The following is a 20,894-nucleotide window of genomic DNA, read 5'->3' as shown; positions in this document are numbered from 1 at the left end:
CCACATCCTTGTAACCAATATGTCATTAAACAATTTGTTGAGCATCTGCTATGTGTCAGGCACTGTTTTAGGCCCAGGGCAGTTCCTGACTACTCAGATGTTGGCTCGGTTGAATGGAAAAACCCAATAATGTCTGCATTTTACTGCTGACCACCTGTGCTCTGAGCTGCCTGCTCCAGCCAGAAGTCCTTCTCTCAGGAGGGGCACAGCTGGCATCTGCTCGCTCTCAGTCAGGCTTGCTGGAGTCAGTGTTCTCTGGCAAAGGCCAAGCCTTAGAACAGGGTGACTGCCCATTGTTGCTGCACCTGTGCATGTGTGACTGGAGCCAGCCTTGGGGCTGCCAGGTGAGTGCCACTGGAGTAGAGGCGGGGACAGGGCGGGAGGGGAGAGGGGCCACTTGCAGCCGTGCCTGGAAAGCATCCTCCATCCCCAGCCTGACTTTGATTAGCCTTGTGCAAACACTGCTGCTCTCAGCCAGCCCTTTCTCTGCAGGTTTAATTTCTGGGATTCCGTGCAAATGACAACTCTCTCTCCTCTCTATCTGTGGTGAGCATGTGTTCCTGGATACCAGGCCATAAAGAAGAGAGTCGTTAAGTGGTCTCAATTTTCTCATTAATGCAGTGCTGTAAGAAGGCTTGATCCCTGACCAAACCATTCAGCATTAAAGATTTGACCAGCCATATGTCACAAATGTGAAGGTACAACTAGGATTGCTAGCAGCAAAAATTAGGCTCCAGGTCCTACAAGAGCTCCATCTGCCTGGATTTGAATCCTGTCTTGATGACTCACTAGCTGTGTGACCTTAGGGAAATTATTTGATTCACCTGTGCCTCAGTTTCTTTATCTGTCAAGTAAGGATGACAAAAGTACATACTTTACATACAAAAAAAAAAATATGAAATTGGACTCTTACCGTGCATGCTTTACAAAAGTTAATTCAAAATGGAGCAAAAACTCTTAGAAAAGTTTTCCCCTAGAGTTTACAACCATAGGGGAAAAGCTTCATGACACTGAGTTTGGCAATGAGTTTTTGAATATGGTATCAAAAGAACAGGCAAAAAAGAAAAAATTAGATAAGTAGGACTTCATAAAAATTTAAAACTTTTTTTTTTTTTTTTTAAGACAGAGTCTCACTCTGTCACACAGGCTGGGGTGCAGTGGCACGATCTTGGCTCACTGCAACCTCCGCCTCCCGGGTTCAAGCAGTTCTGCCTCACTCTCCCTACTTTTGTGCATCAAAGGACACTATCAACAGAGTGAAAAGGCAGGCAACCCATGGAGTGGGAGAAAATATTTGTAAATTTGTATCTGGTAAGAGATTAATATCCAGAATATCTCTCTTTGAGAGAGAGAGACAGAGACATGGTCTCAGTTTGTCACTCAGACTGGAGAGCAGTGGTGTGATCATGTCTCACTGTAGCCTCAATCTTTTGGGCTCAAGTGATCCTCCCGCCTCAGCCTCCCAGAGTGTTGGGATTACAGGCACGAACCAAGTATTCAGAATATCTAAGAACTCCTACAATTCAATGAAAAAAAAAACAAACAACCCACTTAAGAAAATAGGCAAAGGACTTGAATAGATATTTCTTCAGAAAAGATATACAAATGGCCAATACGAACATAAAAAGATGCTCAATGTCATTTATCACTAGGTAAATGCAAATCAAAACCACAATGAGATTCCACTTCACACTCACTAGAATGGCTATTATAAAATAAAGAAATTTTTTTTTCAGGTCAGACAGGTGATGTGTTGACATTGTAACAAGGTTCAGAGGGTGGCACATTCACATATGCATGTGAACACCCAATCATCATGCTTATGAATTACAAAAGGATCTGGTTATTATCAAATAAAATGTTTAAGGCCGGGCGCAGTGGCTTATGCCTGTAATCCCAGCACTTTGGGAGGCTGAGGCGGGCAGATCACCTGAGGTCAGGAGTTTGAGACCAGCCAGACCAACATGGAGAAACCCTGTCTCTACTAAAAATACAAAATTAGCTGGTGTGGTGGTGCATGCCTATAATCCCAGCTACTAGGGAGGCTGAGGCAGGAGAATCGCTTAAACCTGGGAGGCGGAGGTTGCGGTGAGCCGAGATTGCGCCATTGCACTCCAGCCTGGGCAACAAGAGCGAAATTCCGTCACCAAAAAAAAAATAAAAATAAATAAATAAATAAATAAATAAATTGAAAGAAAACAGTAAGTAACAAGTATTGATGAGGATATGGAGAATCTGGAACTCTTGTGCACTGCTGGTGGGAATGTAGAATGGTGTAACTAACTGCTATAGGAAATCCTATGGTAGTTCCTCAAAGAATTAAAAATAGAATTACCGTATAATCCAAACAATTCCACTTTTGGGTATATACATAAAATAACTGAAAACAAGGACATGAGCAGATATTTGTACATCCATGTTTATAGGGCATTGTTCACAACAGCCAAAATGTGGAAGCAACTTAAGTGTCTGTTGATGGAAGAATGGAAAACAAGATGTGGTGTATACATACAAGGGAATATTACTCAGCTTTACAAAAGAAGGAAATTTGGATATATGCTACAACATGAATACATTCTTCTAATGAGTGAAGACATTATGCTAAGTGAAACAAGTTAGCCACAAAGGATACAACTGTATACTTTCACTTATATGAAGTTCTTAGAATAGTCCAATTCACAGAGACAACAGAAATATGGTTGCAGGAGCTGGTGGAAGAGGGAAATGGGGATTTACTATTTGATGGATATGGAGTTCAGTTTAGCCAAGTGGCAAAACTCCTGGAAATGGATGATGGTAATGATTGTACAACAATGTGAATATACTTACTGCCACCAAACTGTACACCTAAACATGGTTAAAATGGTAAATTTCATGTTATATATATTTCGCTACAATAAAAAAGGCACCTACCTTATTAACCTGTTGTGAGGATTAAGTGAGTTAATAAGTGTAAAGCACTTAGAATGGTACTGATATAATACTAAGTTCTACATAAGTGTTAGCCCTTTTTTTTTTTTGAGACAGAGTTTCACTCTTTTTGCCCAGGCTGGAGTGCAATGGCGTGATGTTGGCTCACTGCAACCTCTGCCTCCCAAGTTCAAGTGATTCTCTTGCCTCCCGAGTAGCAGGGATTATAGGTGTGCACCACCACGCCTGGCTAATTTTTTCATGTTTTTAGTAGAGACGGGGTTTCTCCATGTTGGTTAGGCTGGTCTTGAACTTCTGACCTCAAGTGATCTGCCCGCCTTGGCCTCCCAAAGTGTTGGGATTACAGGCGTGAGCCACCATGCCTGGCCCCCGCCATTGTTATAAATATTCTGTTAGTTATACAAGGGAACATAAAACCTAGAGAAACAGGAGTGTACTGGATCATATATATAGCTTATTATAGAAATGCTACTTATCATCCAAATTAATTTTAATAAAAATCTGATTTGCTCTCCTAGAATTACAAAGGGTTAGCTTAATGGATGTGTTGAAAGACTCAGGTCCACTTTTTAAACATACTGTTAAAGCTGGGGAGATGCTTCTTTTTCTCTGGGGCATGTGGAGTTTCCAAAATCAAGCCATCTAGGGGTTAAACATGGGGCTTTGGAGTCCGTTGTTGGGCTCCAATTCTAGCTTCACCACTTAGGTGTGTAATTTTGAGCAAACTAGTTAATGTCAAGCCCCAGGTTTCCTTCCTATAAAATGGAGGTAATGCTAGCACCTAGCTCTTAGGCTTGTGCAGACTGAATGAGGTTATACAGGTAAAGTGCCTGCCACACACTAAGCACTCAATAAGTTCAGCTGTTATTGACATTACCTTTGACCTCATAGTTGGAGTTGACCATGTTTCTCTCTGATCTTTCCTACTTCTAGGTTTGTTAAAGACTCCAAGTACAACGACTCAGGACCTGCTCCAATGGAGCACACTCAGAAAAAGGAGTGCAGGCAAATTGCTCTTTCTCCCCTTTGCTGCCTTGGTGCCTACTTAACACTGTTGACAGCCACCAGAGCACTTCCTACATTTACCGACACCGTCAAACAAGTAGCAGGTTATTGATCGGGACTTGCAAGGAAACTTCATCCTCCTAATCTCTGGCTAAAAGGGTAACAGATAATTTATAATTCTCTCTCCTTTTCTATATTTTTCTAATTTATATAAAAACCCGATATTATTGTTAGAATGGGAAAAATAATTCAAAAGGCATATTTCTTACAGTATTTTCTACTTGATAAAATGGCTATCTGGGCTGGGTATGGTGACTCAGGCCTATAATCCCAGCACTTTGGGAGGCCCAGGCGGGAGGATCACCTGAGGTCAGGAGTTCGAGACCAGCCTGGGCAACATGCTAAAACCCCGTCTCTACTAAAAATACAAAAATTAGCCAGGCATGGTGGCATACACCTGTAATCCCTGCAACTCAGGAGGTTGAGGCATGAGAATCGCTTGAACCTGGGAGGCTGAGGTTGCAGTGAGCCAAGGTCACACCACTGTACTCCAGCCTGGGCGACAGAGCGAGACTCTGTCTAAAAAAACAAAACAAAAAAAGGTAACCTAAAAGTTCCTTCGTGGGGGGACATTGGCTGAAAATAGCAATGAAAGAGTTAAATGCCTTGAGTATTAAGATGCGGGGAGAAATTAGGCAGTACAGAATGAGTGGTGACTATTCAGTGGAACAAGGCTGACAATACTTTTAAACTTAACCAAATTTATAATGGAGATGGCAGTAGCAATATAGTTGGCCCTCGCATCTGTGGGTTCCGCATTTGTAGGTTCAACCAACCATGGATCAAAAATATGTGGGAAAAAAACAATTAATAATAGCAATATAGACCAGACACAGCAACTCACATCTGTAGTCCAATACTTTGGGAGGCTGAGGTGGGAGCATTGCTTGAGCCCAGGAGTTTGAGACCAGCCTGGGCAACATAGCGAGACCCCATCTCTACAAAAACTTTTTTAAAAATTAGTTGAGTGTGGTGGCACGTGTCTATAGTCCTAGCTGCTTGGGAGGCTGAGGCAGGAGGATTGCTTGAGCCTAGGAGTTTAAGGTTATAGTAAACTACAATCATGCCACTGAACTCTAGCCTGGGCAACAGAGCAAAACTCTGTCTCCACAAAAAAAAAAAAAAAAAAAAATTTTATATATATATATAAAATACTAATAAGAACAATGCAGTATAACAACTATTTGCAAAGTATTTACACTATACTAGGTATTATAAGCAATCTAGAGATGATTCAAAGTATATGGGAGGGTATGTGTAGGTTATATGCAAATACCATGCCATTTTATATAAGGGACTTAGGCATCCTCGGATTTTGGTATCTTCAGGGATTCCTGGAAGTAATCGTGGTCCTTGGTTTTGAAATCAAGGGGTATCCTGGAACCCTGCAGATACCAAGGGACAATTGTACAATGTTGGTTGAAATCTGCTATAGTTATCTAAATCCTGTTTGTCTCTCAATGGAACAGAGAAGTGGCATGTCCTGTGAACTGAATTTTAAAACACATTATTTTAGATACATTATTTAATCAATGTCTCATTGTTGGTATTTATCCTACCCCAAATTATGATTACTTAGGTTTTATAGCTATTTGATGTCTCAATAATGGGAAGCTGAATAAATTAAAGGCCTCAAGAAGAATGGTTTCAACTTTAGAAACGCTAAACAAGATTTCCTTCTGTTAAAAAACAACAACGAAAAACCAACCAAGCAACATATCTGTGTGTATCCAGAAGTCTAAAAATGCTGACCTCTGATTTCTTGACTTAACATTTATCTTTACCCATTAGGAGTTGGGCCATCAAGAAAGTTCAAGGGTGGATGTAGGCTGAGCTATAAACTCCAGACGGGTTGCCACATGTGTGCTGTCAGATCCAGCGAGCTGGAGGTGCTGTGAGATGCTTTAAACCTTGACTTTCACCTTTCTGCAACAGGCTTCATTCTTACAGGTCTGGGTGGGGCCTGAGTCATGCAGGTTTCTTGATACACAGTCCAGCCAAGAACAGATCCTTCCGTAAGCAGCACTATTACTCTACCCCATTTTCGATCCTTACTTTGGCTCTTTGACTTTGAGTGTAGTGTTTTAAACTCCTGAACTATCGTATTTGGACAAAGAAATACTCACCCTAATGGACAGATGGTGTGGTTATTGGTGGACTCAATTTGCAGCACTTTTTGCCATTCCATTTTCCTCCCCGAAGCCTCTCATCTTGATCTCTAGGGTCAACTGTCTACCTCTTTCAAAGCTATAGATTTTTATTTTATTTGTAAAATCCCATAGTTTAAAAAATATATTTGGTAGAAAGAAATGTATACATTAATATATGGTTTATAATCCCACAACCCATGGTTTATGCCACAGTTGAAATTTGGGTGGATATCCTTTGGTGGATATATAATCAATTTTGTTTTTTGAGACAGAGTTTCACTCTTGTTGCCCAAACTGGAGTGCAATGGTGCCATCTCGGTTGACTGCAACTTCTGCCTCCCGGGTTCAAGCAGTTCTCCTGCCTCAGTCTCCAGTAGCTGGGATTACAGGTGTGTACCACCATGCCCAGCTAAGTTTTTGTATTTTTAGTAGAAACTGGGTTTCCCCATGTTAACCAGGCTGGTCTCAAACTCCTGACCTCAGATGATCTACCCGCCTTGGCCTCCCAAAGTGCTGGGATTACAGGTGTGAGCCACCACACCTGGTCAATAATCACTTTTTAAAAATCAGAATTATATTAGAGAGGTGATGTTTTCTATGTGGCCTAATCTCACATTCTGGTGCAGTGATTTACTTGGCTGTATAACTTTGAGTGAGTCACTCAAACTCTCTGTGCTTCTATTTCCTCACCTTTAAAGTGGATAATAATAGTACTTACTCCCAGGATTATTAGAAAGCATAAATGAGTTATACTTGGAAAGCACTTAGAATAGTGGCAAAAATACCATAACTACTCAAAAAAGGTTAATGAAATTGGTATTTTTATTATATGGATACATTTTTTGTAATCTGCTTTTAAAAAATAAATTCCGGGTCAGGCATGGTGGCTCACATCTGTAATCCCAGCACTTTGGGAGGCCAAGGTCAGTGGATTACTTGAAACTAGGAGTTCGAGACCACTTGGGCAACAGAGCTAAACCCCATCTCTACAAAAATACAAAAAGTTGGCCTGGCATGGTGACGTGAGGCAGCAGTCCCAGCTACCTGGGAGGCTGAGATGGGAGGATCACTTGAACCTGGCAGTTTGAGGCTGTAGTGTGCTGTGATCGTGCCACTGCATTCCAGCCTGGGTAACAGAGGAGACCCTGTCTCAAAACAAAACAAATGAAAAACATTGTGCAGATTTTCTCATGTTATTCATGACTAACACATGACTTCATTGCTTGACCCAGGTCATTACATGATTTACCAGAGTTCATTTAATCAGTGTTCCGTTGCTGGGCATATACTGTTTTCAGTGTTTTGCATGGTAAAGAACCCTGTAGTCCATGTTTTTCTGCATAAATCTTTGAACCTATATCTGATTATGTCCTAGGGCCAGCTCCTAAAAGTAGAATGTTGAATCAAAAGGTATCAGCCCCTTTTAGGCTTTGCCAAGTTGCCCTCCAGAAATGTCATGTGAATTTGTACTTCTAACATGTGAGACTGCTGTTTCCCTATAGCTGTCCTGGCACTGGGTATTATGATTTTAAAAGTTTCTTGCCAGGCTGTTGTTTTCATAGTCAGATGGTACTCTCTATTTTCCAAAGCTTCTGAGGTGTTTCTTTTCTTTTTTTAAAATAATTTTCATTATTTTTATTTTGATAGAAACAGGGTCTCACTATGTTGCCCAGGATGGTCTTGATCTCCTGGGCTCAAGCAGTTCTCCTGCCTCTGCTTCCCAAAGTGCTGGATTACAGGTATGAGCCACTGCACCCGGTGTGTTCTTTTTCTTTAATTCTAAGTCCCTTTTGAGTTGCTTCCCCTCCTCTTTTAATCTACTATGTCCTTTAATCTTAAACTCCAGCGCTGTACTCTCCCATACGTTTTCTTTTCTCTAATTTCTTCACACCATTTCCCTCTGTTCATGTGGAGTTAAACTACATATTCTGTTTTGTACAGATATGAGCTATAAATTTAGAAGATGGATATCACAGGGAGATAGTAACTTCTTTGTTTCATTGACACCAAATATAACCAAAAATGAAACTGACCCAAACTGACTCATCTACTTTATAAACTAATAAGATATCTGTTACCTGAAGTATTTAGCCTTATAGACAAGCATCTGAAAACGATGGAAGGTATTCTTACTCTGGGCAGTAAGTTAGCCTATATATCACTCAGTGTCCAACCAAGAAAATAGAAACTAAGTAAACACAGAAGGAATTTAATTTAGGGAATTGGTTGTACAGTTGATTGGAGAGCTCAGAAGCCAAACAGATGGGGGCGGGGGGGCAACATTGAGATCAGTAACATCAGGAAGTCAGCACCACACTTCAGCTAGAAGGACAGAGGGAGGAGCTGGTGGGGTCATCTGGAGGAGTCGGGGGTCACAGTGGGCCTGTCTGTTGAGAGCTGCATCACAGGGGTAATGCAGATGCTTCTTTTCACCTGAGGCAGAGTGGGAAGGGAGAAATAATGTGGTCTTCCTCTTCTTATCCCTCTCCAATCTCTTTTCAGTGTCTCCCATTGGCAAATTCAACCAGAAGCCAGTGAACACAGATGTTTGCGGAATTGTATATAGCCTGTGGTCAACCTGCCTGCGATGCAGAGCTGAGCAGGGGAAGGGAACAGAGGGAATCTGAGACAAACAGGTCACGACCAGGCACAATGACCACTGGAGTCCCTTCAAGTCCACAAACAACAGGGCAGAGTGCAAAGTATGCAGGCCCTAGTGAGGTAGGCAGTCCTGGATTTGAATTCTGGCTTTGTCATTTAGTAGCTCTCTGGCCTTGGGCAAATCACTTATCTACCCTGAGCTTTGGTTTCCTCATCTATAAAAGGAGGCAAGAAAAACTATATTGAACAGGGTCATTGTAAGGATTAAATAAAATAATATTTAGCTATAACGCAACAGTAAGCATTCAATAATTGTTTTTCTTTTATTCAAGAATTTATTATTTTTAAGGCAAAGATCATTGGGTATTCGGCCAAGGTCATCAAGCTTCTCTATTTTGAAAGATGAAAAGAGGGCAGAGGAGTTTTTTCTTTTGGAAGCTCTGCCTGGCATGGGGGTAGTGATAAATTGTCCAACAATGATTCTAGGAGATGATCTAAGAAACATTGAAAATATCATGCATGACCAAGTCATTTATTCCACAAACATTTGTGGGTACTCTTTCTGGAAATGATTTAGACATGGTCCCCAGATGGGAAGAGATGTTAATCCATCAGGAATGACAGACAGTCAAAGAGATAAATCTCAGTGCATGATGATGGTATGGGAATATTTGCAGAGGAGGGAGGCATGGTCTGTCTCTGCCTAGGCAAGTGGGAGAAGGCTTCAGTGAGGAGATGGTATTTAAGTTGTGTTTGAAGGATGGGTGGGAGCTTGCCAGCTGTAGAAGTGTGTGCAAAAATGGAGAGTCATGACAGGGCACAGGTGTTGAAGAATGATGAGCTAATCACATGGGTGGGGCCTTATGGCATCCATGATTGAAGTGGTACAGGAACAGGTGGGAAATGTGGGTAGACATTGAGCAGAAAAGCCAGTGTGTGAAGGGCCTGATAGAAGAAGCTGATGACTATTTTGTGGGAATGAAAAGTCAGTAGACACTTTTAAATTAGGGAGTCACCCACCATTTCTAACCTAGAATTTTACAAAGTGACACATCTTCCCAGACTATCTTATGGCCTCAGCCAAAGGGCTGATGCATGCAATTGTATAAAGCAGTGGCCAGGTGCACATCTCACAAGACATTAGGAAGTATGAATCAGAAAAATGAGCACAGGCGTTTTCCCTTAATATTATATTCAGGATGGAAAAAGTCATTAACTTATCCTGCAGACGCTGAAGGGCTCAAGGTAAATATTTAAAATGTTCTCCCTCTCATTTCCACAGAGCCAAGAACATCAGAGGTGGGATGATGATGCTTATGGCTACGAGACAGGATTTCAAGGATCCCGATGAAACGTCTGCTGGCCTGAATCTGTCGGAATGCTGAAAAGGACTTTGTGTTACTCTAACTGAAAGGAAAACACAAAATGATGATAATGTAGCCCTTTATGCTTTTCAGAACCCTTTCACATACATTATCTCATTTAAACTTCGTGACAATGGTGTGCAGCAGATAGGGCTAGGAGTACAGTCAATCTCATTTTAGAGACGAAGAAACAGAGGTCTGAGAGTTTCATACCTTCCCCGGGTCCAAGAAGTTATTCCCAAAGCTGCACCTGGGTTTCTAGACATGTTGCCAGCACCTTCCCCAAACCCGAGGGAGTGCTCTGCCTACCTGTTGCCTTCCATATGCCAGGATGGCTTCTTTGAGGTCTTGAAGTGTGTGCAGTTCAAGATCCAGCTTCCTCCAGGGACCTTTGGGGCAGTAGGGGCCTTTTCTCCTCTCTTTGGGTGCCCATGCCGAAATGGCTAAACCTTCTGAGTAGAGGATCAGGGCACCCTTTCTAGTGCTGAAAGTTTTAGGGAGAAAGAGGCTCCAAGAGTGCTGGTTGGCATTGTTCTCATCTTGAGGTTTGCTGACAGGAACGTAGTCTTCTGGGGACCTCCAGTTCAAGTAATCCTGCAATGAAAAGCAGCCACTTTGACAGAGCCACTGTGGAAGACTTTTCTATTGCAAATACTGCTTGTGCAAAGCCTCCGGCATTTTTTTTGTTACTGATTTTCTCTGAATTGTTCACACAGTGTTATGGAACACAATTGCTCTTCTTAGCAACTGCCTCTTCTCTCCACATTTCAAAATTAGTGGAACCCAGGGCACGGTTCTGTTTCACCCCATACAACTTTCAGGAGAGTCATGTATGGCCGGAGGATTAACTTAGCTTGCGTGTAGGTTACAGGCCAGTTAAAGTTTCCTGGTATGCAAGTAAGCGGTCAGAATTATTAAGGGCAGCAGATAACTTTGAAATTAGACCTGGACTAGCTGGCAGTTGAAATAGGAGCATTCCAAGCCACCACCACTTCAGCTGTACGTGGGGAGAATTTCTATACATTCCAGATGCTATGCAACATTACCTAATTTGGCTATTTAGGGGCCTATAAAGTGGTTACATATTTTGTAGGTAAGTAAATGCCATTGGCCATACAGGTCCTTTGAAACTTTATACGCCTTTTAACACAGCAAAGGTCAAATATCATGACAAAGTACCATGACAATGGAAATCTCTGTATGACCCCCAAATTTGCAAAGTATCCCCAATAGATTTCTTATTCCTGGCAGGATTCAGTGAAATAAAAATCTAGTATAACAAGGGAATTTTGCCACCTCTTTAAAATCTTCTAAAATGAGTGGGCTTTTTTTGGCCTATATTAAATATGAGTCCTGTGGGTTGAATTCCAGAAAGTTCAAGGAAGCCATTGACATGGCATGAACACACACAGCATTTCAACCGCAGAGCATGACTTCCAAAAACCAAACAACCATCAGTTTGCCTGGAACCCAGGTGGAAATTCTGGTCTTGCACCAAACCATCCAAATTCCAGACAATCTGGAATCTCCTTTGGTCCAAGCAAAGGGGAAAGATGAGGGCCCCAGTGGCAATCTCGGTGTGTCAGGAAAACGGCGTTATTTTCTTGAGTTTCATAAAGGAGGAAGGACCATCTTCCAGTGACCCCGCCACCTCACTAACAACACAAACCAAGACACACATGGTTTACCTCCCAAGTGGAAACATAGAGCATTCCTCTCCCACCTCCAAAATGTGCCTTTCTTCAGCTGTGAGACTCACCTCTGGTTCAAAGTAGACTTCTAACTTCTGTTTGTCCTGGCCCAGCTTCCCGTGGCCCCGACTCAGGAGGGAGAGCGTGAACATGTTTGCCTCTGACCACCCCTTCTCAAGGGCAGTCCATCTTGGTTCTGAAGGCTGAAATCTGGTCACACCTCAAGATTTCCAGAGCTCACAGCAAGCCCAAGAAGACCACAAACACAGGGCCTTTTATTAAATACATTTTTCCCTCTCGCAGCAGCTTCTTAATAACAACCAGTCACACAGTTTAGACAGTGTGTGTCTTTGTGGAGAGAAAAAATAAACCGCACAGTCAGCCTCCTCAAGCCCTGGATTGTCTACTCTCTGGGCGACCTGTCTCTCCCCTTCTCCTGAGCTCTTGTTGTCCCTTGGTCCCGGTTGCTCTGTTACCAGCCGTGTGCATCTACAGAGCTCGGCCACAGCACCATCCTTCTTGTCTGAGTGGAGGTTGTTTCCTGGTTGCTATGGCAGCACCGGGAAATGAAGTCCCTTAAACTAACCCAGGCAAGGCAGAGAGGTGCCGGGTGCAGTGTGCAGTCCCCGGGGATGGGGGTGGGGATCAAATGGACACTGAAGGGACCACGCTCAGGTTGCAAGTCTCATTTGCACGGGGTGGGGGCCTTGTTGGGGTACTTTTTCTGTTATTGTTGTCATCTTGTTTTTAGAAAGCGTCTTTCCCTCTCTCCTGATATGTGAGCCTGTCACTGTCAACTAACCATTAACAGAGCCAGGGTGTCATCTAGGTCACCTAAAACCACCTGTGACTTTTTCCTTGGCTGAGCTCCATCATCCCCTTGACTGGACACGAGACCTCATTATGGTAGTTGCTGCTTTGCCTGAGCGGGAGATACTGGGATTCTCTAGCTTCCTTTGCATACCTGGTTTTCAACTGGGCAACCTATCCCCAGATGGGGGTGCTCTGGAAATGTGGGTGGGGGACATTTTGGTTGTTGCAATGATTGGGGGTCCTGCTGGCATTGAGCAAGCAGAGGCCCCAGATGCTAAATGTTCTACATTGCGTGAAATTCCCACATAGTGATGAACTGTCCCACTAGAATGCCAGGAGCACCCGCTTTGAGAAGCACTGTGTAGCCTGGGATGCTTGGGTCTCTTTGACGGTCACATTGTGATGAGCACAGACAGGAGGGAAGAGGGTCAGGAAACAAAAAGACCGCTTTGCTGGGGATCTAGGAACCTGCTCAAGCCTTGAAAAGCAAACTGCCTGTTAGCGGTCAGCTAAACTACCCGGGCAGTCTTGTGGGAGTGCCCCCTGCTGGCCTGTGTGAAGAAGCACAATGGGCTACAAGCCCACTTACCTTTTTGATCTTCTTATGTGGCACTTTCCCCTCAACCAAGCTCAAGTCTCCTGAGAAAGAAACAGAGGTTCTGTTGTAAAATAAAATAGGATTTATTATAGGGAATCAAGACAGCGAATGAGTGAATGCAGAGGCTCGAAACAGAATTTAATCAAAACCACAATGAGAAACCACTTCCCACCTACTAAGATGGCTATTATTTAAAACAAAAACAAAAACAGAAAATAACAAGTATTGGTGAAAATATGGAGAAATTGAAAACCTTGTGCATTGCTGTTGGAAATGCAAAATGGCACAGCCTCTGTAGAAAATGGTATGACGATTTCTAAGAAAATTAAACAGAATTACCATACCACCAGTAATTCCACTTCTGGGTCTATATACCCAAAGGAAGTGAAAGCAGGGTCTCAAAGAGATATTTGTATACTCATACGCAGAGCAAAATTGTTTATAAGAGTCAAAAGGTGGAAGTAACTCAAGTGCCCATTGACAGATGAATGAATCAACAAAATGTAGCATATGCATACAATGTAGTATTACTCAGCCTTAAGAAGGAAGGAAATTCAGTCGGGCACCATGGCTCACGCCTGTAATCCCAGCACTTTGGGAGGCCGAGGCGGGCGGATCACCTGAGGTCAGGAGTTCGAGACCCAACTACTTGGGAGGCTGAGGCAGGAGAATCGCTTGAACCTGGGAAGTGGAGTTTGCAGTGAGCTGAGATCGTGCCACTGCATTCCAGCCTGGGCAACAGAGTTGAGACTCCATCTCAAAAAAAAAAAAAAAAAAAGGAAGGAAATTCAGACACATGCTACAACATCCATAAACCTTGAAGACATTACCCTAAACAAAGTAAGCCAATCATGAAAGAACAAACATTGTATGATTTCACTTATGTGAAGTACCTAGAGTGGTCTGATTCATAGAGACGGAAGGTTGAATGGTGATTGACGGCTGGCAGGGAGAGGGGAATGGAGCATCACTGTGTAGTGGGTACAGAGTTTCAGTATGAGAAGATGAAAAAGTTCTAAAGCTGGATTCACAACAATATGAATGTGCTTAACATCAATGAACTGTCAACTTAAAAATGTTGAAATGGTCCACTTGAGCCAGTACAGTGGCACACACCTGTAATCCCGGCTACTCTGGAGGCTGAGACAAGAAGATCCCTTGGGCCCACGAGTTTGAGATCAGCCTTAGTGACATTGTGAGATCTCATCTCTAAAACAGAAAATAAATTTATGTTACATATATTTTACTACAATTAAAATTTTTTTCCGGCTGGCTGTGGCGGCTCATGCCTGTAATCCTAGCACTTTGGGAGGCCAAGGCAGGTGGATCACTTGAGGTCAGGAGTTTGAGAACAGCCTGCCCAACATGGTGAAACCCCGTCTCTATTAAAAACACAAAAATTAGCCAGGCATGGTGGTGTGCACCTGTAATCCCAACTGCTTGGGAGGCTGAGGTGCAAGAATTGCTTGAACCTGGGAGGTGGAGGTTGCAATGAGCCGAGATGGCACCACTACACTCCAGCCAAAACATAAAAAAGAAAACACTGAATTCAGGGCTTTATAATCTGAAAACCGATTGGTCAGTATTATCATGAAGTGACCGCCTCACAGTAGGTGAGATAAAATCCAAGAAACCCAGGGTTCCAAATAGTTTCTGAGGTCTTAGGCTACGGTTGCTCCCTCCCTTCCCCTTCCCTATCCCTTTGAAGTGCAAAAAGAGCCCTTAAACAAAACTTTGTTGAGAGATTACTATATTCCAGACACGATCCCTGAACTCCAGGCGGTCCTGATACCTGAAATATGACATGACAGCTGTGTTAATGGAGGTAGAGTGAAGTAGGTGCTCTAGGAAAAGAGGTGAAGGCATGTGCCTGGGGAGAGCGGGGAATGGATGGTGGCAGGCATTGTGGAAGGGTGCCAAGATGAGGAGGTTTAGAGGTGGGCTTTGGGAAACAGCAGTTCACTGGGAAGATGTGAGAGAATGGTGAGGAGGGAAGATGAAAGAGGATATTGCAGGAGGCAGGGACAGGAAAGTTTGAGGTCTCTGGGGAAGGAGTGATTTCTCTGTTGTGATCAAACCTGCAGGTCAGCCAGGAGCGGTGGCTCACTCCTGTAATCCCAGCACTTTGGGAGGCTGAGGTGGGTGGATCACCTGAGGTCAGGAGTTCGAGACCAGCCTGGCCAACATGGTGAGACCCTGTCTTTACTAAAAATACAAAATTAGCTGGGTGTGATAATGCATGCCTGTAATCCCAGCTACTCAGGAGACAAGGCTGGAGAACTGCTTGTACCCAGGAGGCGGACGTTGCAATGAGCTGAGATTGCGCCATTGCATTCCAGCCTGGACGACAAGAGTGAAACTCCATCTCAAAAAACAATAAGACAAAAAAACAGGCCAGGCGCTGTGGCTCACACCTGTAATCCTAGCACTTTGGGAGGCTGAGGTGGGCGGATCACAAGGTCAGGAGTTCGAGACCAGCCTGGCCAATACGGTGAAACCCCGTCTCTACTAAAAATACAAAAATTAGCTGGGTGTGGTGGCACATGCCTGTAATCCCAGCTACTCAGAAGGCTGAGGCAAGATAATCACTTGAACCTGGGAGGAGGAGGTTTACAGTGAGCCAAAATTGTGCCATTGCACTCCAGCCTGGGCGACAGAGTGAGACTCCATCTCAAAACAAAAATAAAAACAAAAAAGAAAACAAAACTGCAGGCCATGTGGACAGAGATGTAAGGACAGAGGTCAGCTGGCCAAGGCCATGAAGGCTATATACACTGTGCTGAAGCATTTTGGATTTTAATCTTCAGGTAGGTTTGTTGTTGTTGTTGTTGTTTTGTTTTTTACATTGCCCAGGATGGTCTTGAACTTCTGGGCTCAAGTGATCCTCCTGCCTCAGCTTCCCAAATAGAAACCACATGAAACAGAAGATAGATGCTGTTCAATGGCCACCTCCCCAGCACATTCAGGAATGTATCCCTTGTTCCAAAGTGCTTGGAGTAAATGAATGCCACTCTGGAGAAGCAGCCTATGTGATACTGTCAGAACCTTTATCCCTCTTTAAAAGGAAATGTAATTGTGTTTTCTAGAATTTTATTCATCTTTAGGGGCAATCTGTAAGGAGAGTCCTTGGTGTTGCCCTTGTTACCTTGGTATTACAGGTGTGAGTCCTTTGCACCCCCAGGTAGGTTTTATTAAAGCAGGTGGGTGATATGATTCCATCTGGGTTTTTAGAAAGATAACCCTGAGAAGTTTATAAAGGATGGATAGAAAGAAGAATCCTTATCTCATCAACCTCTGGGTGAACTTTCAAGACTTGCAACCCGGGCCAGTCTTCTCTTGGATATGAATGAACTTGTCAAATAGGTCAGCAAAAATCACCAGCTAAGTGGTCTTTGAATAAGACAGAAGGGGAAACTCTATACCAGCTGCAAAGAAAGATAAATCTTGCTGTTTTGAAAGTGCCATTGCTCAAGAAAGAGAGAAAAGTAGCATAAGAGGAACTTAATGGAGCCCTTGGGACCTGAATGAGAACCACTATCGTTAGCCAAGGGAAGGCTCCAAGTTTCTCCAGTGGAGACTCTTTCTCTGAACTCACCTGACTTTGAAATGTTAACTCATCTATACATAGTGAACCAGGGCCCCAAGAAGTGCTCTTTGTGAGTCTGGGTTGAGTGAGCATATTACCTAGGAAAATGCCTAGGGGTTCACCTGACCCTCCCAAGGCTGTGACAAGCCCTCCAGGTCTCTGGGGCAGCAGTAATCTGTAAGCAGCCAGACCACAGCCTAAAGTGGGCCTCTCCTAAACCGTGGTGTTTACATCTATGCTGTTTAATATGGACAATGAACAGATCCACAGATCAATTAATAGTCATTTAAAAGCATTTACTCAGTCCCCACAACAGTTTATAGAAAGTACATTTAGAAAGCAATCCAGGTTATTGCTATTCTAAAGTGCTTGGGGATCCCAGATGAAAGGCCCTTGTAACTGGAAAGTATTTATAACTCAAGAAGAACCCCTCCACACCCATGTTATACAACACCAACACCATCTTCTGGCACGCCTGACCTGTCAGCCCATGCAGCATGTCTGTTTGAATTACACTGTAACTTCTATAGGGTGGAGACCTTGTTTTTATGGTTTGTAAAACATCATGAATAACCATGGCACTCTGTAAATAAATAGAAACCACATGAAACAGAAGATAGATGCTGTTCAATGGCCACCTCCCCAGCACATTCAGGAATGTATCCCTTGTTCCAAAGTGCTTGGAGTAAATGAATGCCACTCTGGAGAAGCGGCCTATGTGATACTGTCAGAACTTTTATCCCTCTTTAAAAAGAAGTATAATCGTGTTTTCTAGTATTTTATTCATCTTTAGGGGCAATCTACAAGGAGAGTCCTTGGTGTTGCTCTTGTTAATGAAAGAGTAAAGATCAGTGCACAGAGAGATGAAATGATTTGCAGAAAGCCATAGAGCAAACCAGAGGTGAAATGGGACCTTGTCCAAATTTGGTTCCAATTTCAGCCTGTCTTTCATCCTGTAATACTTCTGCAATAGAGTAGTAGCAGCTCTTCATAAGAAGCCCATGGCTCTCAGAGAGCAGGTATGACTTTGGCCCCCACTACCTGCTTCAGCCATGAAGCTGGTGACTGGGCCCTGGACCTCTGGTCTGGCTGCTATGACTACTTCGAAGCACTCAGATCTCCCCAGCCTTGCTTCTCTTAAGTTCACTTTGCAAATCTAGTTGGAAGGGAGTCTAGAAAATAAAGTTTTCTGCTTTCTAGCTCTTGCACCACAGGGAATGTAGAATAAAAGTTGATAGAGCCAACTACAATTATCTACCATAAGCACCAAAAACAAGTTGTATGAGAAAGTCAAAACAAAAGATTTTTAAAAATATGGGCTGTGAGACTGGGCATGGTGGCTCATGCCTGTGATCACAACACTTTGGGAGGCCAAGGTGGGAAGATTGCTTGAGCTCAGGAGTTCAAGAGCAGTTTAGGCAACATGGCAAAATCCCTCTGTCTGTACAAAACATGCAAAAATTAGCCAGTCTGTCTATAAAAAATAAAAAAATTAGCTGGGTGTGGTGGTGCAGGCCTGTAGTCCCAGCTACTCTGGAGGCTGAAGTGGGAAGATTGCTTGAGCGCAGGAGGTAGAGGTTGCAGTGAGCTGTGATCGCACCGCTGCACTCCAGTCTGGGAGACAGAGCAAGATCCTGTCTCAAAAAAAATTAAAAAGATGGGCCATGTACATGACAAGCAGCAATGCCTTACATTATTAAGGCTCTTTCCATTTGCTTGTGTTTTATGTCCCAACTAGACTTTAAGTCTTTGGAAGGTAGAGACTACATCTTACAATTCTTTTCTTTGTTTGTTTGTTTTAGAGACAGGGTCTTGCTTTGTCACACAGGCTGAATGCAGTGCTGTGATCATCGCTCACTACAGCCTTGACCTCTGGGGCTCAGGCAGTCCTCCTACCTCAGCTTCCTGTACTGCTGGGACTACAATTGTACACCACCATGCCTGGCTAATTTTTTATTTTTTGTAGAATGGGGTCTCACTATGTTGCCCTGTCTGGGCTCAAATTCCTAGACTCACGTGGTCCTCCTGACTCAGCCTCCCAAAGTGCTGAGATTACAGGTGTGAGCCACTGTGCCTGGCCAATATCTTAAAATTCTTTCTTTTTTTTTTTTTGAGGTGGAGTCTCACTCTGTTGCCCAGGCTGGAGTGCAGTGGCACGATCTTGGCTCACTGCAAACTCTGCCTCCCAGGTTCATGCCATTCTCCTGCCTCAGCCTCTCGAGTAGCTGGAACTACAGGCAACTGCCACCATGCCCGGCTAATTTTTTTGTGTATTTTTAGTAGAGACGGGGTTTCACTGTACTAACCAGGATGGTCTCGACCTCCTGAACTCGTGATCAGCCTGCCTTGGCCTTCCAAAGTGCTGGGATTACAGGCATGAGTCACCGCGCCCGGCCCTTAAAATTCTTAATACTCCCCATAGCATAGAACCCATTGCATTATAGTAGCAGCTGATTGAATATTTGTCATTTTGCTTTTTAGCATGCCCAAAGAGATGCATAATTGTCTTTGAGTCAGTATGAAAAATATAGAAGAGAATTGGGTCAAAGCCTGTTTTAGTAGTCAGTAGTTTGCTATAGTACAAAGCTCAGACCCATAGGTTGAAGGTGCTTACCAACTCAAGGCTTAGTATACAAAGGCTGAAAGGGCCCTAATAGAATCAGTGTGGAAGATAGAACCCTCTGAACTTGTTAGAAGAAGTACAGACCTGCTAAGGATATGTTACTTGGCTTATTCAGAGACTAGGGCTAATTTCTCATGTGGCCCAGGCCAGGTTTGAAAGAAGAAAATATGAAAGGCAATAAAGAATACTCTGGAATCATAGCAAGAGAGAGAGAGTGTCAGCCTTGGATTCCTGCTTCCTTTCTCTCCTTAGCTACAAATTATGGCCGCATGGCCTGCCTAATTCAGAGGGAAGGGACTAAGGATCTATTTATTTTAGATCTTTCTGAAGGGTTTGCTTTGGGAGTCTAAAATATTTGGTAATCCCTTTGCTCATGGCTTCACTTTATTAGTAGGAGCACTCACTGTAATTGCAAGCTTTCAAATTTATGGTGGCGAGATAGTGAGTTTGTAGAAGAAATAAAAGCCACACATTCTTGGTTCTTTCATAACATGGGGAAAATCAATCACCACCTGGCTGGCAGCTCAGTTACTTGGGGCAAAAGTAACAAGTCTCCATAGGAACCAACCTATGGAGGGTGACAGGAGCAGGGATGATTTTAATTCTAAGGGGAGGATCTTAAAGCAGATGTCATTCATTGAGACTGCATGGATTCTGATAATTTATCACCATTGAACTTTAGAGTAATAACATGTAATAATAACATAGCAATGTTTTATTTGTGTTGTTTAGTGGTGAGTAAATTTTTCTTTTGATTTTCATTAAATACTGTTACAATGATGTTTATGTAATTAACAAATGAGATTATTTGTGTCAAGCACTGAGTCTGTGCCAGGCACATAGTACCTGCTCAATAAATAGAAAATATTGGGTTTTTTGTTTTCGTTTTTTTTTTTTTTTTTGAGATGGAGTCTTGCTCTGTTGCCAGGCTGGAGTGCAGTGGTGCGATCTCGGCTCACTGCAACCTCCACCTCCCGGGTTCAAGTGATTCTCCTGCCTCAGCCTCCCGAGTAGCTGGGACTACAGGGACGTGCCACCACGCCCAACTAATTTTTGTATTTTTAGTAGAGACGGGGTTTCACCATGTTGGCCAGGATGGTCTCTATCTCTTGACCTCGTGATCTGCCCGACTCGGCCTCCCAAAGTGCTGGGATTATAGACATGAACCACCACACCCGGCTGAAAATATTGTTTAATGAATAATTCCATCTCATAATTGAGGAGAGGTTTGGTTTTATTTTAGAGATGGGGGTCACGCTGTGTTGCCCGGGCAGGTCTTGAATTCCTGGGCCCAAGTTAGCCTCCCACTTCAGCTTCTCGAGTAGCTGGAGCTACAGACAAGTGCCACTGTGCCCAGCTCAGCAGTGAGGTTTTGCTGCACAAATGGATGCTCTGAAAGTCATTTCCTCACAACAGGAAATCTAATATAAATAGATAGTAAGTCACTAGACTGCATTACCAGACGCTTCTCT

The 20,894-nt window shown here is 43.2% G+C and overlaps 1 protein-coding gene, 1 long non-coding RNA gene and 1 other non-coding gene across 4 annotated transcripts in view; 1 reads left to right on the top strand and 2 right to left on the bottom strand.

Annotated features, from left to right (window-relative positions):
* Window positions 1–10,366, top strand: part of LOC140712594 (uncharacterized) — a 46,619-nt gene extending 36,253 nt beyond the window's left edge. Inside the window, exons 2-6 of one of the 2 annotated variants that reach the window (XR_012094269.1) lie at window positions 3,865–4,095; window positions 5,788–6,535; window positions 7,794–7,885; window positions 8,649–8,867; window positions 10,030–10,366. This is a non-coding gene — a long non-coding RNA (uncharacterized lncRNA). Of the gene's footprint in view, window positions 1–3,864; window positions 6,536–7,793; window positions 7,886–8,648; window positions 8,868–10,029 lie in introns of both variants that reach the window. The other variant, XR_012094268.1, reaches the window with a different exon arrangement.
* The window catches only part of KIAA2012 (KIAA2012 ortholog), a 148,440-nt gene that overhangs the window by 125,744 nt on the left and 1,802 nt on the right, over window positions 1–20,894 (bottom strand). Inside the window, exons 2-4 of the mRNA XM_007965877.3 lie at window positions 14,330–14,422; window positions 11,871–13,254; window positions 10,421–10,705 (exon numbers count right to left, since the gene is read on the bottom strand). Coding sequence (XP_007964068.2) covers window positions 10,421–10,705; window positions 11,871–11,954 — 369 coding nt within the window. The 5' untranslated portion in view covers window positions 11,955–13,254; window positions 14,330–14,422. The remainder of the gene's footprint in view (window positions 1–10,420; window positions 10,706–11,870; window positions 13,255–14,329; window positions 14,423–20,894) is intronic.
* LOC119625544 (small nucleolar RNA U13) lies at window positions 1,736–1,839 on the bottom strand. Its single transcript, XR_005241736.1, has one exon. It is a non-coding gene; the product is annotated as a small nucleolar RNA U13 (small nucleolar RNA).

This window comes from Chlorocebus sabaeus, chromosome 10 (genome assembly GCF_047675955.1).
Source record: "Chlorocebus sabaeus isolate Y175 chromosome 10, mChlSab1.0.hap1, whole genome shotgun sequence".
Lineage (NCBI taxonomy): Eukaryota > Metazoa > Chordata > Mammalia > Primates > Cercopithecidae > Chlorocebus > Chlorocebus sabaeus.
The sequence above is the reverse complement of the archived record's forward strand: the minus strand, read 5'-3'. Positions and strand labels throughout refer to the sequence as shown.